The sequence below is a fragment of the Triturus cristatus genome, chromosome 7 (genome assembly GCF_964204655.1).
Source record: "Triturus cristatus chromosome 7, aTriCri1.1, whole genome shotgun sequence".
NCBI classification, from domain to species: domain Eukaryota; kingdom Metazoa; phylum Chordata; class Amphibia; order Caudata; family Salamandridae; genus Triturus; species Triturus cristatus.
This window is the reverse complement of record NC_140590.1, coordinates 1,854,737,889-1,854,765,405: the sequence shown is the minus strand read 5'-3', so window position 1 is coordinate 1,854,765,405 and position 27,517 is coordinate 1,854,737,889. Positions and strand designations below refer to the sequence as shown.

The window sequence follows — 27,517 nt, the reverse complement described above, 5'->3', positions numbered from 1 at the left end:
ATCCAGACTTGACATTGTATGTAGATGGGTCATGTATGAGAACAAGTACAGGAGAGTTAGTGGCCGCTTACGCAGTCACAACAGACACTGAAGTCATTGAAACGAATTGTATTAACACTTTGTCGGGGGGGAGGAGCCAAGATGGCGACCGGAGCAGACGCTTGAGCGCCCGGCTCCGTCGGTCCGTGGCCTCGGACTACTATCCTGATGCCCATCCTCGCCGATTCTCGAGGTGCACCGTGTGCGAAGACGCGCTGACCGCGCTGCTGCTTTCCCGGAGTCTCAACCCGCCCGGATGCCCGAGTTCTGGGTGCTTTTGTCCTCGGCACTGAAACCCTGCGCCCTTACGGCCTTTGCCGGCCTCCTGGAAGCTCCGCAGTTACCGGACCAGCTAGCGCTAACCTGAGCCCCGCGGTCCCGATCTCGCCTCGCACCATGGATCGTTGCCGGATGAGCCCGGGGAGAGACGGCCGGACACCTTCTGCACCCTGTGCCTGACGGGCTGGAGCTGTGGGGTGGGCCCCGGTGCGGTGAGTCTCCTGCCCCGCTCTGAGGACCGAGCTGTGGGGGGCTGCTGCCCCCTTTGCCTATTGCCTAGCCAGCGGCGAGGGGGACCGGCGAGAAGATAAGCGACTGTCGGCCTTTCCTGTTGCGGCGTAGACCTGAGGGGAATTGACCCCTTGCCACGACCCCCCCCCCCTGGCCATTGCACCGTATAGCGGCAAACCATGGCGTTGAGTGCCTGCTCGCGGCTGGGGGGTGATACTCCGGTCTCGCCCGCTGCCCACTTCGCCCTCCCTCTTCCGGACACCAGCTCCACAGTGCCGTCCCGGATTGCTGCCGATGTTGGGGCCCAGCTTCCGCTGACATGCGGCTCCGTTCTGGCTGTCCTGCGGGACTTTCAACTACAGATGTGCGCTGGCCTGCAGGCGCTGAGTGAGAGGTTTGACCCCATACTGTCGGCTGCGGGCCGTGGGCGCACTGTTTGTCATCCACCGGGCGTGGGTCCTCCGGTGCTCTTGTCCTCTGGCGGGGACGCAGCGGCGGTGTATGATTGTGCTACACTGGTGCCTTCATCTAGCGCTCCCGGCGCCCAGGGTCCACCGCTCTCCACCTCAACTGCGGATACTTTGTCCCCCTGGTCATGGCTGCCTGCTTCATTGTTCCCTGCCTCACCGCGTCCGCGAGGCTATCCTGCTGAGCGATACCTAACGGCTTCGAGGGACCGTCCGCGGTGGCCCACTGTTGCCTTTTTGTGGAACTCCTGTACCTTACTTGCCAGGTTTGGATTTTATGTGGTGCAACGAGGGACCTCAATCGATGGTCGGCGGCCATTTCGTGATCCTACTTCACCATCCTCTCACAAGCAGCCATCTTGTCTTTGTCTGCTCGGGACACGGGGCCTTCACGCAGGAGCTGGTTTAATCCCAAGCCCGCGATCGGGCCAGGGCTAGACTGACTTCTATCGCTATGGTTTATGGACGGGCTGGCCTGGGACTGGGACTGTATGTATGTTTTGCGCGCACTCGTCGCGACTTGTATCCCTTGCTTAAACTGTGGTGCCATGGTATCTTTGCATGCCGTTTTTTGGCGTAGAGGGCTCTCAGTGTGTGGGGGCCATAACTGGCTGATGGTTCGGGGCGCTCTGGTGTCCAGTGGGCTCCTCCCCACCTTCTTTTCTGTTTTCTTCCCTTCTTTACTCTGTTCCTACTTTCTCTCTTCTCTATATTTCGGGTTCATTGGGCGACAGGCACTATGCTGGGGGGGGGGGTAGGCCGTAGCCTCCGCATTGGTGTAGGGTGGGGGGGTAATACTCTGTTCTCAATTAGTTCTATGGGCCTTTCTTCTTTTATGTCTCTGTGCTCTACTTTCTTCGATTCGGGGTCCGGGTGTGGGGTGGATCGAGTGGGGGCGGCTCTGGAGGGGCGCGTACTTGCTCATGTGACTATCCTGATATATCTCTGCACCGCCTCACTGATTGAGATTTTACTCCCATTGTTGTTCTTACTGATGTTGCTGCTCGCCCGTGTGGTGAAGCTATCTTGCGGACTCGAATCTACTTTGCTCTTATCCTTCATTGACTTTTTTCTCTGATAAAATTATCAAAAAACTTAAAATTAACCTTCACCTCTCCTTCCCCGGGTTTCAAAGATATCTCCAGTATGTGACTCATAACCTGTTGTTAATCCTGACCGTTGATGCACGGGGGCTGTAATGTGGGTATCAGTGCTTTACTGTATCGTGGCCGGCCTGACGGTTGTAGGCCCGTATTTGTTCTTTTAAGATGCACGAATAAAGGTTTTTAAAAAAAAAAAAAAAAAAAAAAAAAAAAAAACACTTTGTCAGCTCAAGCAGCAGAGCTCATCGCTCTAACACAAGCCTGTATTCAAGCCAAAAATAAGAAAGTCAACATATACACAGATTCACGTTATGCATTCGGAGTCGTCCATGACTTCGGCGTACTGTGGCGAGAGAGAGGTTATTTAACTTCTCACGGTGCCCACATCCAACACGGACCCCTCATTCAAGCCCTATTAGACGCGATTCATCTACCTACTGCAATATCGATTATGAAATGCAAAGCCCATACAAAAGTTACCGATATCATTTCTCAGGGTAATGACCTAGCTGACAGAACAGCTAAACAGACTGCTCAGAACCAGACTCATACAACTGACGCGACAAAGACAATAGTTCCGACACCAACACATTGCATGACAGTTAAGGATCCCGCCCTTGATGTAATTGACATACAGACACATGCTACACCAGAAGAAATAAAGAAATGGACTGAATTAGGAGGGATCCAAACGGATCAAGGATGGATGATGAAGGAAAAATCTATATGGTTTCTTCCCGACTCTATGGTTCAAGTCATCATTAACACAATACATAGTCCAGCGCACCTAGGAGAAAAAGCTATGCTAGACAGCATTCAACACATTTGGTTCAACAAACACTTGCGAGCAGCAGCTAAACAAAAAGTTCGTACCTGTATGATATGTTGTCAGTTTAATCCAGGTAAAAGCATCCCCGTAGAGCAGGGTGGATTTCAACCTCCCGATCATGCTTTTGAAGTCCTCCAGATGGATTATATCCAGATGGAACGATGTCGAGGATTCAAATATGTTCTCGTAGTTGTCTGTGCTCTTTCCCGTTGGACAGAAGCCTACCCGGTTTCAGATTACACTGCCCCGACTACTGCCAAACAGTTAGTTCGAGAATTCTTCCCACGGTACGGTTTACCACGTGTTGTCTACTCAGATAACGGCCAGCCATTCTCATCCGAACTAATGAAACACGTTTCCCTTTTGTTAGGCTACCAATGGAAATTCCACTGTGTCCGACATCCCGAGGCAGCAGGTCTCGTGGAACGCCATAATTAAACTCTGAAAATTAGATTGTCCAAAATATGTAGAGAAAAAGGTGTCGATTGGATAGTAGCCTTACCAGTTGCGCTCTTTTACATGAGAATGGTAGCACATTCTCGAACAGGGCTATCCCCGTACGAGGTGATCTTCGGTAGACCACCAAATATGTGGGGGACGCCTATACCTCGCAAAATCACTGATGTTGACTGTAATATGCTGACAGATTACCCGGCTTCCTTGATGTCTGCACTACAATCTTGTCGTTCACAGGTAGCTGCAGCTTTTCCCGATAATACTGAGGTGAAGCCCCATGACGTGGTTCCAGGCGACCTGGTTCTGGTCCGGAATTTCGACCGGAAGACCCAACTGGAGCCTAGGTGGAAGTCGCCAAAGCTTGTTCTACTAACCACAAGGACAGCCGTGAAGATCGAGGGACGTAAAGGGTGGTTGCACTCGAGTCATATCAAGAAATTTTATGGACTACCATCCAGTGTGAATACTCAACCCTGCATTCCCTCACAGACAGACTCTAAGCTCCCCTTGGTTGATCAGTCAAAAACGGAACTTTATAAACTAAAATTAAGGTCTAGCAAGTCAGACAATTTGATTGTTTAAGTCCTCTCCAAGGTGAATCGGTTGAATTTGTCTCTGACATGTATCCTCTAGACCGGAATAGAGAAAGAAATCAACAGATGCAGCTTAAAAAGCATGCGTATTGTAAATCACTTCGTAGTCACTGCACAGTAACATTATTAATTTTGTTTTTTCTAAGTCTTCTGATCATCATTTCCAGCATACTATTGCACATGTATTACCCTATTTTTAAGCGTGCTTACAATGTAACTGCAGAACATTCTTTTAGCGAATTACCTCCGCATGAGTTGTCCTATAGATTTGCGCTGCGCAACAACACATTCATTAGTATGTTACATCATTCCCATCAGACCAGCAATGCTACAAATTGTTGGATATGTGGCCGACTCCCTCCCTATCAGAACTATAAGGGAGTTTTGCCCCTCTTTCCATATCCGTTCACACACAATGGCTCCTGTGGAGCATGGTTTAGTTTGATTAATTCCCTAGATTCAAATTCCGCAGTTTATCAAGACAACTGGGTATGGGGAAACCTGAACCTAGTTTTGCTTAAAGTCTGCTACCCTAACAAGGAGGGACTTCCCAAAAGAACAGGAACTGATCTAGAAAATGAAGTATATGGATTAGGTAATTTTACACTTAACCTCATGATCCTGAACGTTGAATCTGAAGCTACACCAATCTTGCCCGCCATGTCAGTATTCCCAGTAAAAGGGGAATTATGTGTAAGAAAGAATGGTTCCATACACATGGGCCATAGTAAATGCACCACTGTAATAAAATTCAGTGATCAAGGCAAGTCTACATTTAGAGCTTCCCGTCATTCCTACTTCATATGTGGCCAGACCGCATATATACGTCTACCTCTAGATTGGGATGGTACCTGTTACATAGCATTCCTTCTGCCACCTGTTTTCCTAGCCCCTCCTGATTATCACAGAAATACCCATTTAATACACAATAGACAGCAGAGAGATCTCCCAATTGTCGATTACACTGAAACAGCATGGGAGCAATACACAGATTTCAATAAAGGTTTCTTTCCCTATATAGGTACAGTCACTAATAGTAAGCTGATACGTAGATTAACTAGAACCCTTGAAGCAGTAGTGAACGAGACTACTTCCGCCTTAGGCAATTTAACAGAAGAGCAGTCTGCTATGCGGATTGTTGTGCTTCAAAATCGTCTTGTCCTTGACGTCGTCCTGGCCGATAGGGGCGGAGCTTGTAGGGTCATCGGATCAAGTTGCTGTGTTTTCATACCAGAAAATTCGCCGTCAGTATATAAAGCCATAACTCGCCTTCATAAGATTGTGAGCCAGATACACCAGAGTCCAGGCACCTGGACTTGGTCCGGTTGGTTTTGGAGCGTGTTGTCAGCCTGGGGATGGAGAATCCTATCCTTCCTAGGTATTGGCTTTCTCATACTATTCAGTTGCTGCTTATGTCTACAATGTGGGCCAGCGATTTGTGGTCTGTGTGCCACATCGTGTATCCCACATCCAAGTTTTCGTTCAAGATCTCGGAAGAAGAAAGAAGAACAAATGATGCTATATGAACAGATCGATGGATTGATGAAGATCGATATCTCCTGAGGGTCCGTAGGGGACAAGGAGGGAATGAGGAAATATGAATTTTGTGATCAGTTATGTCCCCTATCGTAGACCCCAACGGCTCCATGTGCATGCTATAAGTACATGTATGTTCCCTCCAGTTCCAGTTTTGAAGACGCAAATATATGTGCGTCCACCGTCAACATGTCCTCTTTCAGATCCGCCATGAATGGGTCAGATATTCCATTCCTAAGTATGAAAGGCCACCGACTTTATGTGGTTCACTTTCCACATTTTACAGATTCAGGCGAGTAGGCCCAGAATTCTGTCATCAAGCCTTTTCCTGCCTTCTGCCTCTGAAAGCTCCAGTCTGAGCCTGCATCTGTATCCATGAACTTTGTCCTACTCCCTGCGCGGCTAACGGTGCCTGATCCAGCCTGTTGCCTGCCAAAAACTGTATTTCACCTTCAAGATTATCTGCTCCGCTCCTCATCCGATGCATTCCTGTCTAGTAGTTTAGGTAAACATTCCTCCAGCTACCGTGCAAAGGGCCAGGCCTCGCTGTCCTCGTGCAAGTAATTCATAGCCCCCGTTACCATGGAATATTCCTACCCCCTCGCATCTCATGTAGACACTTAGACGCTTGTACACGCACTAACAGTCAGTATAGAATAGATTCTATCCTAGAGACCTTTCCTTTTGGATAACACAGTTCTTTAAACATAGGATATTAGATATGATTTGGGATTAGGTTGACATGAACCCCAGACTTCTGTCTCCACATGTAGAGCTAAATGTCAAGTCCCCTTCACCCTCTAGTTGCACGTCAATCACACGTCATGCGGCTGCGCGCGCATCTCTACCAAATATTTCTGCTGACATTGCAGGATTCTCTTATGGATCCACCCACTTGTGACATCATGTATAATGACGTTTACTAAGTTACGCCTATATGTCCGCCTTTTTTAGTTACATATGCATATTTTATCTGTATTATCAGCTGTTACGCCTCCTGCATCTGTTTCACTGTAATGCATTTCCTATAAAACTGATTATCTGTCAATAATGTATGCCCTTCCTTCCTGAACTTTCGTGGTGATGGAATTAGAAGCCTGCAATTCGAATTGTATTTCCTTTGTGAAGGAATAAAGCCTTTTAGAACCTCTAATACCACGGATTCTGCCTCTTATATTTACTGAGTTATTCTTACTAGACTTTACCGCATAAAAATAGTACCGGTAATGAAATATTTACCACAGAACGACGGGGTGTTCGTGTACAGAGGAAATAGAGTGGTACCACCGGAGAACATAATACCGGATCTGCTGTCTATAATACACGAAGGACACCTGGGAATCGTGAAGACGAAAGCCAGGACCAAACAAACGTATTGGTGGCCGGGGACGGATATGCAGATAGAGAGGCACGTAAGAGACTGCGCGCAGTGCCAAGGAGCGGACAAGATACTGAAACCAATGAGGCCGGCTCTAGGAAAGTTCACGAATCCCAGTAACCCGTGGGAAGAAGTGGCAGTGGACATCTTAGGACCTATACTGGACGATCAGGGGATACCCAAATACCTATGCGTGTTAGTGGACAAGTACTCAAAGTGGCCAGAGGTACACATCCAAGAGGTAATGGACACAGACGCAATACTGCGCTTTCTCAAGGCGGTATTCCTCAGGGAAGGCATCCCCAGAACCATAATCAGTGACAATGGTCCCCAATTCACCTCGGACAAATGGTCCAGATTCGCAGAAAGGAACGGCATTCTACTCAGAAACACGTCGATATATCACCCGGCCAGTAATGGACAAGTAGAAAGGTTCAATAGAGTGCTCATGGGCTCCATACAGGCTGCCATCACGAGGGGCAAAGACTGGGAAAAAGAAGTACAAAGTACAATCTGGGCATATCGCATCACCCCCACCGGTACGGGGTACAGCCCCTTCCAAATCCTACGAGGAAGGCAACCCTTCACCAGAGACAATGTTGCTTGGCAAGAGAAGAGAATCACCAGCAGGTGGTCTCCGGCGGTGGTACAACACAACCTGGAGAAGGCACAACGGATTTACACTGAACACTACAACCGCAACAGAAAGGTGAAGGAGACAGTGTTGGAAAAAGGGGAGTGGGTCAGAGTGAAGCTCTGTTCTAAAGCGAAAGGGAGAAAGCAAGTACTCCCCACCCCTAAGAGTGGAAGAAGTGTACGACCGAGCAGCGTTGCTCAGTGATGGAAACGTGTGGTCCCACGACCGTATGGCCAAGTGCAACAAGATCTTACAATGGCCCGGGGAGGACACGGAAGGGGCAACACCACCAGAAGGGGCGACAAGGGAAGTCGGAGCTCCAATGGGAGAGTGTGGAGAGAACAGGGGTGAAGAACAAAACGGTGAGAGTGACATACCTGAAGGACGGGCCACGGATGAAAGGACCCGGGAAGACGGTGAGACCGGAGAGAGAGAGGGCCAGGGCACTCTGGAAGGAAGAAGGGGAAGCCCTGTCGCAGAAGGAGGTCAAGAAGGACATACTACCCCGGTAAGACACACCCGGGTTGGGCGAGCAGTGGTGAGACCATCCAAGTTTAGAGACTATGAAATGGACTGACCATCCGGTCGGGTACATTGTGTTGTGTGGTATAAAAGGGGGAGATATGTAGTGTCGCGGTCTAGTTGACGCACACTACGTCATGATAGGAATGCGCGTAGCGGCCATATTGGACGCTACTGCGCATGCGCGAGTCAGCGCGGCGCAAGAGAAGCGATCGGAGCTTGTTGCCCGGCGCTCTCTCGGTGGTGATATATAAATATATCTGTCCAGTCTCCTGCACATCCTTGGGGGGCACTTGCAACCATACAGTGCATCAGCAACTTTACAGTCTCCCGCCTAAAATTGCTTTTCAATGCAATTCCATGGAGAAAATTAAATCCCCCGGTTTTTTTTCTTTGAAATATCCCTTTTTCTTGTGTCAAAATATTGACATGTATGAAAACAGGTAAAAACATGAATCGAAAAGTTGCGTACAAAGGCGGATTATTCGTCAAACTTAATGACTAAAAAATTCTCCTTTAACGCCTTGAACTTCAGTGAGCCCCGACTGTGGCTGTGGCGGTTTAAGTAGATGTGTCTGTTCCTGGTGTTGTAAGAAACAACGTCACATCCTCTTCTGGTGCTCAGGCGTGACATTCCGCAGACACTACTACGCAGGCGCACACGAATTCTGCAGTCATACAGAGCGTGCGCGAGGCATAGGTGTCTCTGCTCTGCGCATGCGCAGTAGTCCAGATGCGCTGAGAATGGGTGGGTGAAGCATCCCCAGCTGCTTTACATCTGTTTTTGTAGCTCCTCGAGGCCTCGCGTTATTCTTTAGGATGAGCCGAGTTTGGGCTCGGTACCTTTATGGTCGGTTTTGTTCCTATTCGTATCTACGGTCCCCGCCGGACATCACTTGTTATCTGGGAGAATTGTAATGGAAATCAGAGGAGGATTCCTCCAACAGGATTCAGAAATGGTGAGTTTGATTTTTGGGATGTATTCTGTTGTTATTTAGCGATGACCTGTCCCAAGGGGCATCCGCGCGCGTTACAGACGTACTGTATGCTCCCTTAAGGCACACGCAGGCTTTGATTCAACAGCCCCATAAGCATCTCTTGCCCAGACTCTTTTCTTTGTTTTGAGAAGTGAGAAAGGGCGCTGTTTGCCTTACCTCAGTGGATCTCTTATTCCAGATCTTAGCCTTCAGCCCAAGGAGGAGCGGGCTGGAGTGGGCTCTTTGTGTGCAGATTCCAAGAGTTTGCACGAGGGCAGCCAGGAATGCATAATGTCCCCTTAGTCTTCCAATAAAATATATAGTGTGGACACATTGCTGCATGCCATCATGCAGACGTATCCCATTCTCCAACTTTTACTTGCTAGCCGTTTTTATAATTATTAAGTGTGTTCTTTTAAATAGTTCCTTTGAAAGCAGGCAAGACAACAACACCCAGAATGCATTGGTTTGTTACCTGAAAGCCCAGGAATGGAACCAGTATTCATGATAACATGGCACGACGTACCCACCGTTTGTGTGGGGCCAGAGCAGGACCAGGGGATCTACCCAGCCTGTCAATTTCTGACCCAGCCATTTGTTACCTATCCATCACACACATGTGGTGTGCTCTTGTATATGCCACACTAAAATATTTTATTGTGCAAAGCATATCATCGATTAAGATTAGGCAACCTCCGTGCCGGTGTGAGCACTATCCTTTGCATGGAGAACTTCCGTTTCCTATAGCACTGTGCAGAGGCTGTCAGGCACACGTATTATACGCTCACCAGAACTGCATTTCTTTGCATGTGCTGAAAAAACATTCGTTTATATTTGTTGAATTATTTATTTTTTGAGTTGTATATAGCATACACTTGACCCGAGGGCATCAGAGCCCTTTACAAGAATTACATATACGTCGTTTACAGAAGGTATTACAAACGTGGTAAGGAAATGGTCATACAATAAAGGATTTACTAGGATTACTGTAATAAGTAGACTTATGAATGATGAAATGTCCGTTCGTTGTTGGTAACTTCAAGTATATTTATTGATGATTGAAGTTACAGGTAATAAAGTATATAAATAACGAACCCCACCAGGAGCAGCCTGTACGCTGCTCAGCCCATAGACCAACTGACTCAAACCATTCCAACATTCTAACTCCAACATTCCAACATACACACATCCTGGCTGAGCAGCATATTACAACATCTCCCTTCTTAACAATGAAAAGGGAGAAACTCTAAAAAGGTATAACAAAAAGTCACAGTAAAAGACTTAAGCGAAAACATGGCAAGATCTGAAAATTGAAAGAAAACGCCAAGAGAAAATAGTAAGTGGGAAGAAACAATAAGGATCACAGGAGGCACGAAAGACGACTCAACCACCCATCTCCCTTTCTACCATGAAAACAACCGATACACACCCACAACCAAAACAATGAGAAAATAGTGAGTGGGAGGGAACAATAAGGATCACAGGAGGCACGAAAGACGACTCAACCACCCATCTCCCTTTCTCCCATGAAACAACAACCGATACACACCCACAACAAAACAATAAGTGACTCAAGTACAAAGATCATGAAAGCTGGCCGGGCCGACACGAAGGAAGTACAAGAGTACAATCAAGAACATGAAGAAGAAAACAAGGAGCAAAACGCACAACGTGACGCAATAAAACAATTTGCGAGTAAAGATGTGGAATGACCACAATAAAAAGATGTGGGGACACCACATAACACAGCAGAACGTGTGCATAAGATGTGGATATACCACATAAATAGATATGGGGACACACCACATGAAATAGATGTGGGGACACACCACATAAACAGTCAAACCAATGAATAAGATGTGGATGTACCACATTAAATAAGGTAAATGCAATCTCTAAAAATGTGCACGAAATGTGGTAGTACCACATGAAACAAGACAAAAACATTTTTAAATATGTGCACGAGATGCAACAAGGCAATCTGTAAAAAATGTGAACTAGATGTGGTAGTACCACATAAACAGGGTAAATACAATTTGTCAAAATGTGCACTAGATGTGGTTGTACCACTCGAAATAAGGCAAAAGCAATTTATAAGAATGTGCACAAGATGTGGTAGTACCACATACAACAAAGTAAATGCAATATGAAAACAAATGTGCACGAGATGTGGTAGTACCACATACAACAAAGTAAATGCAATATGAAAAACAAATGTGCACGAGATGTGGTGGTACCACATGAAACAACAAAATATATCGAAATCCTTACTTTAAATAAGACTGTCAGATATCATGAAGTACTTATTTTAAATTTGACTATGTTAAAAATTAGCGTATAGAAATCATGAAGTACTTATTTCAGAAAATGAGAGTAAAGGCATTGTGAGGTACTAATATTAAAAATTAACGTAAAGGAACTGGTGCTAATGCAGGCAAGGAAAGTAACACTTTTCTAGAAACTTCAGGCTGAGTGAGTTCCACGAAGTTGAACTAATGGATCGGAAGGAACCCTCGAAGACCTGCATTTTCAGTGTTTAACCCCTTCCATGCCCATGACGGATCATCATAAGAAGAAAACTGCTATGGTAACGGAATGGAAAAACATATTGCAGCATTTTTTTAAATAAATAACTCATCTATTCTTTTCGAATCAAAGGTCCAATCCAAAAGTCTCTTCACAGCAGCTTTTAATTGTATCGACTTCAGGCCTTCCTTGATGATTTTGAAAAACATCTCACTCGCCCCGTTTATCTTTCCTTCCCCTTGGAGCCAACTTGGTGTCATGCCCATCACGGGCAGAACTCAACAGGACAGGCAAACTTCACAAAGACACCAACGAGAGAGTCTTTCTATTTATTGTTAAGAAGCAGTGGCGCCGAACAGCCACTAGATGGCACTGTAGCATGACTCCTTACTCCGAACCGAAAACAGGACGAGACAAATTATTTCAAAACAGGACATCAGAAAACGCAGCTGCTGGCCAAGAACAAAAGGCAAGTGGGACATAGAACCACGACGATCCAGATGGAGCTGCACGTAGGAGTAAAAGTGGCAGCAAAAAGTAAACAGTACATCAGCTCGATTTAAAAGTGCTCCGGTGGTGCCAATCAAGATGGAGTCACGTAGCATGACGTAAAGCGGGATGGCTCACGGCGGAAGAGTACTCCAAAGATTCATGAGTAGTTGCGGTGACGGAGAGAAGAACGTCACAGGTGAGAATGAAGAGGCATCGCAGGAGTAAGACCAAAGGTAAGCTGCGCGCGCTGTGAAAGGAAGCGCGCTCTCATTTAAACAGCAACAAACGGTTGAACTGTCACCACAGCATGCGCACACTAAACGCAGCTCGAGCGCCATTAACAGAGGCAAATTAATTGCTGATATTTGCCTTAATAAATAATATATAAAAAGTGCCTCACCCAGGAACACGAAGCAGCAGAGCCAGTGTTCTCAACTTGTCCACGCTGAAAATGAGCTGTCACAAGACGTTTTCCAATTGAAAATGCAGGCAATTAAATTAAACGTAAACAGGCCTCAAAAACCATTCTCTCCCGCAGATGCAGACAATAAAGTCACTTCTCCGTTTACATTTCTCTCCTTGACAAATCCGCTGGGCTAATGTGCCTCTGAAACACCTCCTTTACTTGTACAAGCATGGAATTAAATTTACATTCTCCGGTTCTTGCCTTCAGCTCCGTTATTTCAAACACCAAATAAATCGTGTCACACAGCTCTCTGAAGGCTGAATGAAGGCAGCAACGCAGGGTCTGTGGCAGGAAATTTCAGTAGTCCCTGACGTTGTGAACAGTCAGGGACTGGCACACTTAAACTGTATGCAGGCAGTAACTGGCACATCCAAAGTTGAGGGCGACCGGTTGAAGGTCACTGGTGGGGCTCTCGGTGCAAGTAAGTTTAAGTTGCTTTTCGAGGATTTCCTTTATCTTGAATTTCTTTATATTGAATATACTTGAAGTTTCTTGAGGGTTGAAGAGCAAGGTCTTTCCAATCGTCGTCAATTGTGGGGAATAGAAATAACCCCACTCCTGGTACCAATTGTAATAAGTAGACTTATGAATGATGAAATGTCCGTTCGTTGTTGGTAACTTCAAGTATATTTATTGATGATTGAAGTTACAGGTATTTAAGTATATAAATAACGAACCCCACCAGGAGCAGCCTGTACGCTGCTCAGCCCATAGACCAACTGACTCAAACCATTCCAACATTCTAACTCCAACATTCCAACATACACACATCCTGGCTGAGCAGCATATTACAATTACATATACATTATTTACAGGAGGTGGCCAAATAAATAAATGCTTGATCCGCCCCTCTCGACTTCTTCCTTCCTCCCACCAGAATGCCGAGAATGAGTTTGCAGATAGCATTGCTATGCTGAGTTTGCCAAAGCACATGTAGGGTTCCTCGACACTACAGTGATGAAGCTGACAGATACATTGATGAAGCGACACATTGATGAAGCTGACAGACACATTGATGAAGCGACACATTGATGAAGCTGACAGACACATTGATGAAGCTGACAGACAACCAGATACTGCTGAAAGAGCCAGTCCTTCTGCGATCCCCACGCTGTTCTTTGAGCGCTCATCTCTCCTCCTGGTGCGTTGGTTACATCTTGTGGGTCTTCTATTGTAAAAGGGCTGGTTTTGAATTCTTGGTAGCCCTCTTCGGTTCTATCCTCTGATCCCAAGGAATGGTCCTTGTGACATTTTCATTGTCACTGATGGCTGTCACTGTTGTGCCACATCTTTGTGTCGCTATTTGAGGTCCAGGTATGAAAGACAGACCTACCTTGCTTTTTGGGTCTTAGGCCTTCGCTAGCGCTAGTTCACGAGGTTGGATCTCAGAAAGGTGCAGGGGTGTGGAATTTAATAAAATATCTACTTGTCCATGGGGCAGGTTGCTTCATAAATCTACTTGTCCTGTAACAAAATCCACTTGCCCCTTTGGTGCCATAAGTGCCATGAGTGCAGCAACATATTATGGTAGCCATCTCATTATATAAGGGCTCTGATATAGCCTCTCCGATTATACCAGGGCTCATACCATAGTAGTTTGAATACTTGCAATCCCCTTACGTTGCCACGTTTCTGCTGATCTACATACTGGGGCTGAAGGTAGTGGTAAGCAATAGTTCCAGGATTAGAATGCCCGTTTGAGTCTGTGCAAACCTTCTAACTTGCATGTTTTAAGGGTTTTCAACAACTCTTCTCTAATCTTTTCCCATACTGAGAAATGTTGGAAATTTACCCCTGACAATGGCAGATGTAAATCTTCTTCCAGAGTGGGGAAAAAAGTGGTTGGCGGCAAAGCGAACTTGCAAATAGTCAGTTTAGCATGAGCAAATCTACACATGCATATTTGCCCATGCTAAAATGCAGTTCACAAATATTTTCTAGGGATACTATTTCTTGTCCTACTTCTGTAAATTCTTGGGAATTCACGAAAGCCGTATAGCTGCACTTAGTGCAAGGTCATAGACCAAGGATGCACTTTTGAGACTTTCTTTAATAATTGGGCCCCTAATTTGGTCTGGCATTGACCATGACCTTTTGCTGTTATTAAAATTCTGTCTCTCTCTCTCTCTCTGCATCGGCTGGCTTCACTGCGAGTGACAGCATTCTGCTCTTTCACAAGGAGCATATCGGCACACAAAGTAGTTTTGTTCAGTGCCAGAAACTACTGTGTCAGCGTATGCTTTCTGAGACCAAAAATAATTTTTGCTTTTGCCAATGTTTGTTATAACAGTGAGGGCCCTGCAGCTTCCACACCAGTACGGTTTTACAAAAACCATGCCAAAACAATTCACACATTGACAAAACTAAAAAGCTGACCACCAATTTCAGACTTACTGGCTTTGCCAGTGCTTGTTTATATTTGTTTACCAAAATCTTATTGAAACTGGTTACACTGATTTTCCATTATGAATATTTTGGGGAAATACTAGCATGGATCAACACATGTTACTAAATGATGCTGCAAAGAAATGGTACCTGAAATTTTACAGTAGTTTAGCAAACTGTTTTTTCCTGCTTTCATTTTTTTATGAACATTTTATTTTGAAACCAAAGCATCATCAATCTTGCTTTCAAGCTTCTGCAAATATTTGCATCAAATCAGAGAGCATTCTGGGAGCATTATACATTGCCTCATATTGCTAAACTTTGAACATATGTGTACACATTTTTATACTGGAACCACCGTCAGTAGTGCAGTCAGAACTTACAACATTTACTTAGAGCGCTCACCCTAATAATAAAGGCTTTCAATTAACGAACAATAAATACAAGTTTGAACAGCATTAACATATGGACAAAAATATTACCTTATCTGCAGACAGTGCCCTTCCCTGATCCATAATGTGGTACTGCAAATTGGCAGCCAAAGGGTTTGTGCTGCAGGGGGTTGGGCCTACTTGTCCCAAGGACAAAATACACATGAAAACTTGTTGCCCTTGACTCCAAACAATATGTCCTGGGCGTCGGGCTGTAGGAATTCCACATCCCTGACGGTGGTCTCCTGGTTTACTGCTGACTTTGTGATGGTTCTTCTTTAATGCTCTTCCATTTCTGATGATTCATGGAATGTAACGTGATATTAGATCCTTCCAACCATGGTTGCTCTCAGCAGCATAAATGCTAAGTGTAGGGTATTACAGCACTCCCTTAAGAGTCTAAGAAGGCTCAGCTGCAGACCCTGGCCTTGCTCCTCTGTGACTAGTGCCTTCTTGAAGAGACTCATGACCCAATCAATTTCTGCATTGGCTGTATGCCAGCAGACGCTAGCGTTGTGTGGAATGACAAGATACTCGAGGCATCACAGTTACACAACAGAACAACCTTCTGTGGGGGAAAGGTATCTTGTTTTCATGTAAACATCCTTGTTCAACTAGCATTTTCTGAAGGTCTCTAACCGAAATCAATGGCAGCTTGTCTAAATGTTAGGGAAACTGATCCACCGTATCTTGTATATACCATTCATCAGGGCAGGAGACTTCACACTGGGTGGTGGGCTCCCCCTAGGGGGCCTCAAGTGATCCCGGGGAGAAGTGACAGGCTCTGGCCAAAAGAATCATTATGCTGATAGCAGTGCTTTGTTTTAAGTGGAACACAATGAGCGTCAGTCAGCCGCTCTGTCATGGGCCATCACTAACGTCTATTGTCATATACATTTTACCTGAGAGTATCTGTCAAAAGGGAAGGGGCTCTAAATATTCTTCAAATCCCCCATCCCTGATACTCACACTCTGCTCACTTTTACACGTTAGTAAGGTCTGCCTGACCAGAATAGTATGTTTCGCAATCATGTATTTGGTTTCATTTTTAAAACGGTAACGGATCTTAACTTCAATGTTTAAATAAGTTGATACATATTTAAACATTGCCAATTTGATTGAATAATTGTGAAAAGTTCTAGGGAACCCGATAATTTTAATATTTGCACTAGGGGAGGGGGGCGTCATAAAAAAGTTTTAAGACCACTGTGTCAGGTGCTTTGATATGTGCTCGCTGTGATTTTTGAGGGACCTCTATTTACTAGATGCTCCCCTTGTTCTCCAAGTCCAGCATACTAATAGGGTGGTCTGTGGGAGGCCACCCCTTCTGCCATGACTGGGAGCCAAACCTTTTCCAATATTTGTTCCTGGCTTTTCCACAACTCTTTGACTTTCACCTTGCACGAGCGGCACAGTCGTTTCCTCAAGGGATTCTAGCATCGCTATTCAGCAGGGTCCTAGCCGGAATCTTTCTGGGGATACATCGGAATACTGCTGAATATTCCTGCGTGGTGCAGGTCCCTTTTGTTTTTGGCTGTGCAATGGCACTTGGCCTCTATAGCATTCCTCAATTGGTTTTCCCATCAAGCAGTGGTAGCAATTTGCAGTCACTCATTATGAGCAGAGGCCTTGGTGATTTCATCCAACTAGAGAGCTCTTCAGGTTCGAAGCTCTTGTTTTCTTCTGTCCCTTTAGCTTCTGTCTGCCAACAGGGGCAAGAGTCATAGCCAGCTCACTCCTCAGGCGAGACTTGCAGAACATCAAAATGGTGTCAAACAGCAGTTCATCTTCCATAGCTAGGAAGGCCTTCTGGACACTTTCTGCCCATGTCCACTGTCCTAGAGCAGCTCTTACAGGAGCTTGGCCAGTGTGCACCTGTCACCTTTTGAGAGTCACGTGTATAAAGTTTTCTCGGGATACATGTTCATTATTTATTTACTTTTTATTAAATCAATATTGCTCGTCATAATTGGTACCATTTATATCACTTGGAATCAGTTTCTGCGTGAATCTTTCCTATCCAAGAATTTAGTCTTTTAGACTCCCTTTAATATAATAGTTGCAAACCTTAAGGTCATATCATCAAAAAAATGATTACAATTTTATACATTTCTCTGAAATAGGAATAAACCATTTTGATGATACAACCGTATGTTTCTAAACTAATATAATTACAAGAGCATTACTGTGTTTTTAAAGAAATAATGCACATTTAAAGGGTTTGTGCCCATGTTCTACTGGGGATATTGGGTGATCCTTGTATATCATCTTCTTCAGGTTGACAGGTGCTTCCGCAATCAAAACATGTCCTTGGAACTCCAAGGGGATCTTCTGAAATCCACAGGTGTCTCGTTCAAGGGTAATGTTCTTGATCCTCTTTACTGTGCCCCACGTGCACTTTGGAATTCATCATGCCATATTTTGCAGGTGACATTGATTAATGTCAGACTGGATGTTTAATCTACGACAGCTGCCCCAACAAGATTTATCTGATGCTTTTTTGAAACACCTGGGTCATGGCAGGGCCTCTGTAACTATGCGGCAGGGCTGAGTAAATAATGAGGCAAGAAAAGCCAAATTAGGCAGCGCATTTTGTAATAGTATTACTTCATTATTTAGTCATTTTTAGGTCTCGCCTGAGCCAGCGCTTTAGCGCTGCTCTCGCGAGAGCTTTAGTAAACGGGGGGATTTGGAAGTGCAAACTAGTGCTTTCAGGCCTCCAAATACAGTGCATGTGCGCCGGGCGCGCGCACCATTTGGCAGCCTGCGTGATCATTTCGCGGCCGCTTTGATGTTCTCAGTGAGCCGTGCGACCACTGAGAACATCAAAGCGGCCGCGAAAGTGCTCACCATTTGCCAGCCTGTGTCTCTCCCCTACCCCCTCCCATATCCCACTTCCTGCTTGTTGTTGTTTTGCCCGGGGTATGGCCTGACAGACAACTGCTCTGGTCACCAGATGCCGATGCAGGCCACGCCACGTCAGCGTGGTCACCACTTGTGTAGCTGAGAAACAAGCGTCCCAATGCCCTATCCTTCATCTCGGCACCCAGCACAGCGTAGGTCTTGGCACAGCGCACTAATAGACGAGGCCTGTCGTTGACTGGCGCATTGTTTTTCCAAGCGGCCCTCTTTTAACTTCCGAACCAGAAGTCTTCTGTGAATACCGCCGACCCACAGCCCCCCCACTGGAAGTTTCATACCTCTGCGCAGTATTTCCAAGCAGTGAATACGAGCTGCTGAGACAGATAGAACAGGCCCGGGACTTTTTGTAAACAGACCTGCCTATCGGGTCTAGAGTTCACAGGATTCAAAGGGGCTTCCATTCCCTAGCTTAGTATTGAACAGACTGCCGCCTTTTGCTTCTTTTGTGTGTGTATGTGGGGATACAGAGTTTACTTGATTCCCACCCGTCTTAAATTGATGCCAGCCATACCACAGGGTAGTACCACTCAGAGTAGCAACATAAACTCGGCAGCAGGCCTCTTCCTCGCGGAAGTAGTGTCAGCTCCACGTAAAGGCAAGCAGTCGGTCTATTTTCTTGGTAAGTGTAACTTTCAGACTGCATGCCTCCACTTTACCACAGCTATACAGTTAATTTTATTATTCCACTCTAACTGTTCCAGGAAAGTCGAAATGTATTTAGTGCAGGCATGTCCAATCTATGACCATTTGACACCCCAGTTTTTAGTTTAGACTCGACCTCTTATGCTTCTAGTTGCTCAGTGAAATCAAGACTCTATGTATTAAATAATATTTTCTATTTTTACCCCCAGTTCTGCCACGTTCCATCACAAATTGTTCACCTTGGTACTAAGTGAATTTTACCCCCAAGGATACTTGTGTTTTGTGGTGTACAGTTAATATAAATTTCTGTTTGAGTCTCTCCTTATAGCACCTCTGTTTTTAGATCTGGCATTAGTCATGACTTTTAAAACCAGCATTGGCATAGCTAATAGTTCTCGCCTTTGGGACCTTATAAGTGTTTAGCCATGCAACACTTGATGTTGTTGCACCAAGGATATTGTGCTGGAAAACGAAACACTTATAAAGGCCCAAAGGCGAGACCTATTGTCTATGCCAATGCTTGTTAAACTTGGTAACACTGTATGGGTATTGGTTACACTTCATGAGTATGATTTAAAACTCAATTAAAGCAATAAGCAATAGAAAGGAGACCAGTCCAGCTTTGCAAAGAGCCACCAACTGCGCAGCAAAATGTCTTGCTGCATTTTAAAAAAACTTTTGAACTGTTTGAGCAACAAACAACATTTTTGTTTGTTAAAATCTGCAGTTTATATGACAGATGACTGATTTATGTGGCAAACGTGGCAATTCAATAATTATGTGAAAATCGCAGCGGGTGTACAATCACATAATTCCAGTGGTCCTGGTGTTGGGCATCATGTTGAAGCTTAGCTTGTAGCTTTTCTTGAGTCCAGCATGAGTGGAAAAAGTAGTTATGTGGTGAACAGTTTAATGACGCTGTAACTTGTGGCCCCCCACACTGAGGTTGGGCTTTCAAGAACCAGTGAGCTCCAGCATAATGTCATTGTTGGTGGGTGTGATGTGTCACTTAGGCCTACATGGCCTGTATCAAAGTGCAGTTTTTGTATAAATCTTTCCTGTTTGCTATGCTATGCGTTCTTAAGACCACACCAGCTGGATGCACTCTCTTTTTAGGGATAGCTTTCTTCATTTAATCCCTTTGATCTCACACCAACACGGATCTTAGTATCTGCTCTCTTTCATTTATGGAGCTGGTGTCTCCGTTTGCATCATTTTCTGTTTGGAAGTCATGCATGTCCTCCCATTTTGTCTCCTTCAATGTGTTACTCTCCACCCCTACTACTGTGTCATCACCCAGCTCATACCTCACGCTTTCTCCTGGAACCTTTGATTCCACTTTTCCTACCTGGATCAACACTCATGGTCTTCAGCTGAATCTAAGGCAGATGTTTGCCTTGTTTCCCACACCAGGCCTTTCTTTGCTACATGGGGCGCTGTAGGCTCCCTATAGGGCACCCATAGGATACTATTTGCTCTTGCTTAACTCAGTGCTTGGTGCTCCATGCTCAATTGTGTCCACATTCTTTCTCCTTCTCTTTCTTGTGAGATTGATTTGTGACCGTGCAGACTTCATGTCAGGTGCATTGGTATATTTGGGCTTTGTTGGCGCTGAATTTATTTATTTAGTGTTCTATAGAGTGTGAACGTGACCCGTCAGGGTATCGGAGCGCTTTACAGAGATAACAAGCTAATTTCAAAGATTAAGAGCAAACTATCATGAATACACTTGACGGAAAAATACAGACATCAGCAGGAGCAGAGGAGGACTGCACAACACCAGCCTCTGTGCATTAAGGTAACAGTGAGGTACGAATTAAGCAGTATGTTACACATTGTCCAGAATCGCGTAAGTTTCATCTACGGAGTCTAGTGAGGCTTAAGCGGGTGGTGTTTATATAATGATCAATAGAGTATCGCTAAGCTGCAGATTCTGTAAGTGCTGTGAGAGAGGTTATAGAAGGAATTTAGCCATTAGAAAAGACTTAGCTTCCTTCTTGAATCTTGGCAGAGATGGTATTCTTCTGATGTTTGGTGGCAGCAAGTTCCAGATTCTAGATGCGGCACCAGAGAAAGCTCTGTTGTAAGTTTTCTTCTTCCAGACGAAGGGTGGTTTCAGCACAAGATCCCTGGCACTCCGGGAGTGCCTGCGTCCTCCGGATACCACCATTTTATGAGCAAGATATGAAGGTGACTTAGAGTGTTCTGCTTTATGAGTGATACAGGCCAGTTTGAGTTGGATTCTGGCTTTGTAAGGAAGCTAATTCAGGGCCTTCAGGTGCGGTGAAATATGGCCAATTTTTTTTTAACCTGTTAAGAGTCTTGCGGCTGCGTTGAGACAGGCTTTTAGGGGAGCCGTTAAGATCTTGGGCAGACCAGAGAGGGTTGAGCATCCGAATTCGATTCTAGAGAACTAATGTCTATTCTGCCATTTTGAGTTCAGACGTATCTAGGAATGGTTTTAGCTTTCTAAGGTAGCTCAAGTGAAAACTGAGTTTTTGGCTAGTGTGTTGATGTAGGCTCTCATATACAACTTCTTGTCCAGCGTGATTCCTGATGTGGCTGAGTCCACTATGATTGGGGTGCAGTTCAGCGTGGAGAATGATTTGGTCCATTCTAGTATGTCAGTGAAGCTTTTGGGAGGGGAAATTAGTAGGAATTCAGTTTTTTGCTCATTAAGTTTGAGCTGGTTGCTAGCTAGCCATTGTACAGTCTGCTTTAGAGCCTCGTTTCTTGTTTTGATCTCTTCTAGGGATGAAACTTTGATGTAGATCTGTGTGTCATCTGCATACATGTGGAAAGAGATGTTGGCGTTACGCAGAATTTCAGTTAAAGGTTCCAGTTAGAGGTTAAAAAGAGTTGGGGAGAGAGTTGAGCTTTACGGGACTCAGATCGTAATCGGGGAAGGAGAGGATGGATTTTAATTGACTAAGAATCTTTGAGAGAATCGTACGTTTTTGAATTTTACCTGTAATCAATACAAAGAATTAAAAAAAAAAAAAGAATCTCTGAGAGGGGTTCCATAAGAAGGATTTAAACCATTCGAGAACGGTTCCTCCTAAACCCATCCTGTTTTCGATACGATCTAGTAACTTCTCATGGTTGACTGTGTCAAAAGCAGACGATAGGTCCAGAAGAATTAAGAGACACTTTTTGTCATGGTCTCGAGCTTGTAGGGCAACATCTACTATATGGAGAATAGTAGTTTCAGTACTGTGATCTGGCCTGAAACCATATTGGCAATTGTCTAACAGATTGAATGTGGCGACGTGTTGGCTAAGTTGTTGTTGCACACATTTCTCGAGCACTTTCGCTAGTAAAGGAATATTAGATATGGGTCTGAAATTGTCTGGTTCAGCAGGGTTAAGTGTGGGTTTTTTTAAAATGGGGATGACTTGACCAGTTTTTAGCGAGTCGGTTATGGACCCTTGTGTAGGGAAGCGTTAATTATTCTAGTCCCAGATGGTTAGGATAAATTGGTTGATTGCAGACAGACAATTGGAGGGGAGCGGGTCATTGAAGTGGTTATTCAGTTTTATGGACGATAGAATTTTCGAGATGTTGTGGTCGTCATATAGATTGAAGGTAGTCCAGCAAGCTTCATTTTTGGGTATTTCCTGACGGGTGTGTGTAGATACGTTGATTTGTGCCGCCGATGGATGAGACTGGACGATAGCGGCGAAATTCAGCTAGTTTCCCAAAGACTCGATTTTGGCTGAGAAGAAGGAGGAGAACTCATCACAGTTTATTCGGGATTTTGTTGCGTCTTTAGAGGGTGTGGCCAGTTTGTTCGATTGTTGTTTTACCATTTCAAAGAGCTTACGAGGTCTATTCTTAGCGTTCTCCAGTTCCAAGCTAAATAATATTTTTTTTAGATTTGAGAATGCTTTTGTTGTACGCATTCCTGGTCTTTCTAAGAAGTTTTCGCTGGGGGAGGAAGGGTGTTGTCTCCATTTCCGTTCTGTTAGTCGCAGATTTCTCCTTTCTTTGTTTTGAGACCCGTTAAACCAGGGATTTTTCTCTTTAACCTGGATTCTTTTCAGTTTTAACAGGGCTACTGAGTGTATTATATCCGACATTGTTGCGTTGTAGTGCTCCGTAAGTACGCTGACAATTGATATCTTGGGAGGGAGGGGGGATCCTTCACACAACGTGCTGGCAGTTTCTAATAGTCTACGCTTTTTGTGTCCCTAAGCCATAGTTTCAGTTTCACTGGTTGCACTGGTCTTTTCTTAAGTGCACCCGGTATTAGGAAGGTAATAGTGTGGTGGTCTGACCAGTTGCAAGGAGCAATCGAGGTTAGCCTGATCGCCTTTTGCTTTGAGATAATCCAATCGAGTGTAGAGCCTTTCTTTTGTGTTGGCAGGGTGCAGGCTTGAGTAAGTGATTGGTCAGCTAGGACATTTTTAAAGATGTTGACCTGATTGTCTTTAAAGTCGTTCCAGTGAAGGTTAAAGTCCCCAGGAATATATCATTGGATTGGGGGGAGACATTTGCTGTGATGATTTCCATGAGGTTGTCGATGAACAGGTCATTCTTACCCAGAGGGTGGTAGAAGGTGTGCAGTTTGCACCGTTGGTTAGAGTCATTGCTTATGGAAAGTGCAAGGTATTCGCAGGAGTCCAGAGGATCAGAGTGAAGTTGGGTAACGGTGAGGTCGGAGCGGTGGATGCAAGCAATGCCACCCCATTTTTTTTTGTCTGTCTAGACTTACGATGTTGTAGTTTGGAGGAACCAATAAATCCATGCAGGGTGGTGATGCTTCGTTGAGCCATGATTCAGTTAAGATCGCCACATCTACTGCTTGATTTAAGATGAGTTTGGCGATGTCAGAGGCATGCTTCACTGCTGATCGGCAATTAAGTAGAAGACCAGAGATGGGTGTCGCGAAGTTCCCTGGGGTTGTTTTGGGAGTTGAGGTGGATATGGATTTTAAGTTGTTGCTCTTTATCCTTCTGTTTCTGAGTATGGAAGTTCTATTTGCATTGACTGTGATCGTATGGATTTCGTTTTGTCTTTCTTGTCGGGGGGACTGGAAGAGGTGAGTGTTGACTCGTAGGATAATAGAAGAGCTAGAGTTTCATCCTCCGATAAATAGTTAAGTTGTTTGCAGGGGTGATATTGTCTATTTGCCAGTGACCAGGGTTGACGTTTTGGCCTGTTTTAAAGGTGGAGTACTGATCTTTTAATGCGTTTGATTTTAGAGAGAGAGTAATCAGTGAGGTGTAAGATCTTCTTCATTTCGAAAATAGCGTTATGGATGCTCTGAGATATGCTGACTGTTTGGTGATTCCGAGTTTCTAGGTCCGTTAGTGTAGACTGTGAAAGAGGGGATGGGTCCGGGGGATCAGGGCTATTACACTCGGTGATCCTGGCGTCGGGGCTGGATTTCTATCTCCCTGTGGTTGCTATTCTGTACGGAGAGGTGAGCACGGGTATTAATCTACACAAATAGATTAATAAACAAATGGTGGGCACAACAACTTTGCTTCACAGCTCAGGTGTAAAACAATAAGCAGAAGACTCCTGGGCATCATGCCTGCTGTCATTTTATGTGCCTTAAGCCTTCATAGTGCCAATAAGGAATCCCTCATTGACAAAACCAGCGGGTCTGGTTTCGGTGTCCCAAAGTATGTAAAAGCGGGCTTTCAAAAGTGTGCCGTTTGCAGGTGTCGCGCGCTCAAATGTTGTTTATCATGTTAACCCCTTCCCTGCTCATGGCGGAACCACTCCGTCATGAGCCACGGTCCACGCGGTGCTAATTCCCCGCCTGTACGGGCGATTAGCGCAGTGGGCGGAGACGTGACGGAACCACTCCGTCATGAGCACAGCTCAACCGTGGCTTGTGACGGAGCGGTTCCGTCATGAGCACAGCGCCACCGTGCTGCCCCCAAACCCCCCCCCCCCAGCGGAATTCCTGCCGCGGCGAAGGGGTTAAAGCCAGATAAATTGGCTTTGCCAGTGCTTGGGGAAAAGTAGCTAATAAGGATTGCTTTCTGTACAGAATGTCTATAGAGGTAAAGATTTGAAAGCAGCAAAGCGATGGTCCACCGGGCTTTTTAGATGTAAAATAGTTCTTCATGAATTTCCGTTGAAGCGTTTGCAAGAGAATGGAAAGATACACCAAACAGCCAATAGCATGCGTTGCGAGAACAAACATGTCCCACTCTGTGTATTTTTTAATTAATTAGTAATAATACTTCATGCCGACGACTTTGCTGATCTGACCTAAAATTAGGTAGATGGAAATATAAGTGAAGCCCCAATTCAAGCTGCTGTTAAGTTGGGTGCTGAAAAAGTGCCAGTCATTCTATCTCTATGCACTTCTACTACCTGCAGTTTCGAGGCCGAGGCAGTGAATCCGAGGCAGACCGGTCCATTGTTGGGGACATTATTTTGTGAGCTGCTCTGCACACCTACTATGTAATGTAATTTATATTTATAGAGCGTGTTATCACCAACAGGTCTCTAAGCGCTCCGTATTTCTTGCTTTTTTTTCTCCAAAAGGTGTTGCTGAATTTGTGATGTCGATTGTTTTTTCAGGCGCCAGTTTCATTCAGTGATGTTGCTGCCTGTTTCTCAGAAGAGGAGTGGAAGCTTTTACAAGGATGGCAGAAAGAACTTTACAAGAGTGTGATGAAGGAACTTCACCAAGCGGTGACATCTCTGGGTAAAGTTGCACCGTTTTGGATTTGCACTCAAGGGGCTCTCTTGATTCCTGACGGAGAGCAATAGAAAGTCTTTTTTTACCATTTGATGTTGCTTGAAAAGGTGTAACTTGTTTTTGTGATTTTCATTTTTTTTCCTTAAACATGTTTAATAAACCATCTAACAGCCACATCTTCTGGAAGATTGAAAGTCTTGTTTGACACTGCTTAAGATAGCAATTTTGCATTTTACAGTTCTTTACGTTGACATTATTAAACTCTGAATTTTTGCAAACCTTGTTACTTTCATTCTCTGCAAGCAGGTGAAATTCCAAGTTGAACCTCAACCCTGCCACAATGTCACACACATGCTAGTGATATGAGAATGTAATTCACTCAAAATTCAAACCTGGGTTCAGGTTTATGTATTTGTAGTATTTCGATTGGGCTGATCTAGCTGAGGGTATCAGAGCACTTTACAAGTAACGGATTCAAGGATCACATGGAACAAGACGAGAGTAGCGGGATGGGAGGGAATGATCAGAGAGATAGTCTGAAGAGGGGCATATTCACTTTTTTACAAAAGAAGGCCAGCAGAATGAGTTTTGTGCTCAGGGATGGAGTTCCGCAGTTTTGCAGCGGTACATGAAATGCTTGCTTTAAAGTTTTCCATTTTTTGGATTGAGGATTTTGAGATTTAGTCTGTTTCTTGTACTTCTTTGTCCACCTGTAAGTTGAAGTTTGTCCCTCAAGTAAGCCACTGCGGTTTATTCTTTGGGTTATGCATGTAATGTTGAAATCAATCTTTGCATCATGAATGGGCCATTGAAGTCCCTTTCGGAAGGAAGGGATTTGGTCTCACTTTATTGGTTGTCGAGGCAGCTAGGCAGGAGGCTGGAGTATAGCTCTATGCGGCACAGTAGAGGATTTAGTATGGCCTGCTAGGACTGCACTTCCTCCACAAGTGTCTGAACTGTGCTTATAAAGTTTGAGTGTAAGATTAATGGCTTTAGTTTGAGTAGATATAGTTGGAATCATCTGACAAAGCTCAGTTCAGTTTCGGTCATATTCTTTTTCAGAGACGCTGACCCCACACCTCTCATGCAACACCTCAACTTCTTACTACAAACTGACGCAAAGACCACCATAGGAGGCACTGTCCCCTCAACTTCCACACCCCTGCTACAAAAAAAATCCTTGACGAACCTCGAGAATTACAGACCCATCTCTCTGCTTCCCTTCCCAACCAAAGTCATCCAGCAGGCCATCAACGCCCAACTCGCTGAATTCATTAAAAAGACCACACCCTGGACCCCTCCCAATCAGGATTTTAGAAGTAACCACAGCACCGAGACTGCACTCCTCGATGTGACAGACGATATCCACACTCTCCTTGACAGAGGCGAAACCGCAGCCCTCGTCCCCCTGAACCTCTCTGCCGCCTTCAACACCGTCTCTCACGGCACCCTCTGCACAAGACTTCACGATGCCGGCATCTGCAGCAAAGCGTTAGAGTGGATCCTCTCCTTCCTCACAGGCCGAACCCAGGGAGTCAGGCTCCCACTGTTATCCTCAGAACCTAGAGATCAGCTGCGGAGACCCTCAGGGCTCCTCTCTGAGCCCCACCCTTTTCAACATCTACATGGCCCGCTTGCAGCCATTGTCAGAAACCACTGACTCAACATTGTCTCCTACGCCGACGACACCCAGCTGATTCTCTCCCTCGCCGATGAACCTACAGCCGCCAGGAGCAACTTCCACAGCGGGATGAAGGCAGTAGCCGCATGCATGAAGCACAGCTGCCTCAAACTCAACTCCGACAAAACCTATGTCCCCATCCTGGGCACCACTCCCTCCACCAGGGACGACTCCTGGTGACCTGCAGCGCTCTGAACACCTCCTCCCCCCCCCACACACCCACCGACCATGCAACCTGGGCATCATCCTTGACTTCCCACT

At 45.2% G+C, this 27,517-nt stretch overlaps 1 protein-coding gene across 1 annotated transcript in view; it reads left to right on the top strand.

Annotated features, from left to right (window-relative positions):
• The first annotated feature begins 8,780 nt into the window (after positions 1 to 8,780).
• The window catches only part of LOC146813457 (uncharacterized), a 123,604-nt gene continuing 104,867 nt past the window's right edge, over positions 8,781 to 27,517 (top strand). Inside the window, exons 1-2 of the mRNA XM_085620218.1 lie at positions 8,781 to 9,029; positions 25,455 to 25,581. Of these exons, the coding sequence (XP_085476344.1) occupies positions 8,988 to 9,029; positions 25,455 to 25,581 (169 nt within the window). The 5' untranslated portion in view covers positions 8,781 to 8,987. The remainder of the gene's footprint in view (positions 9,030 to 25,454; positions 25,582 to 27,517) is intronic.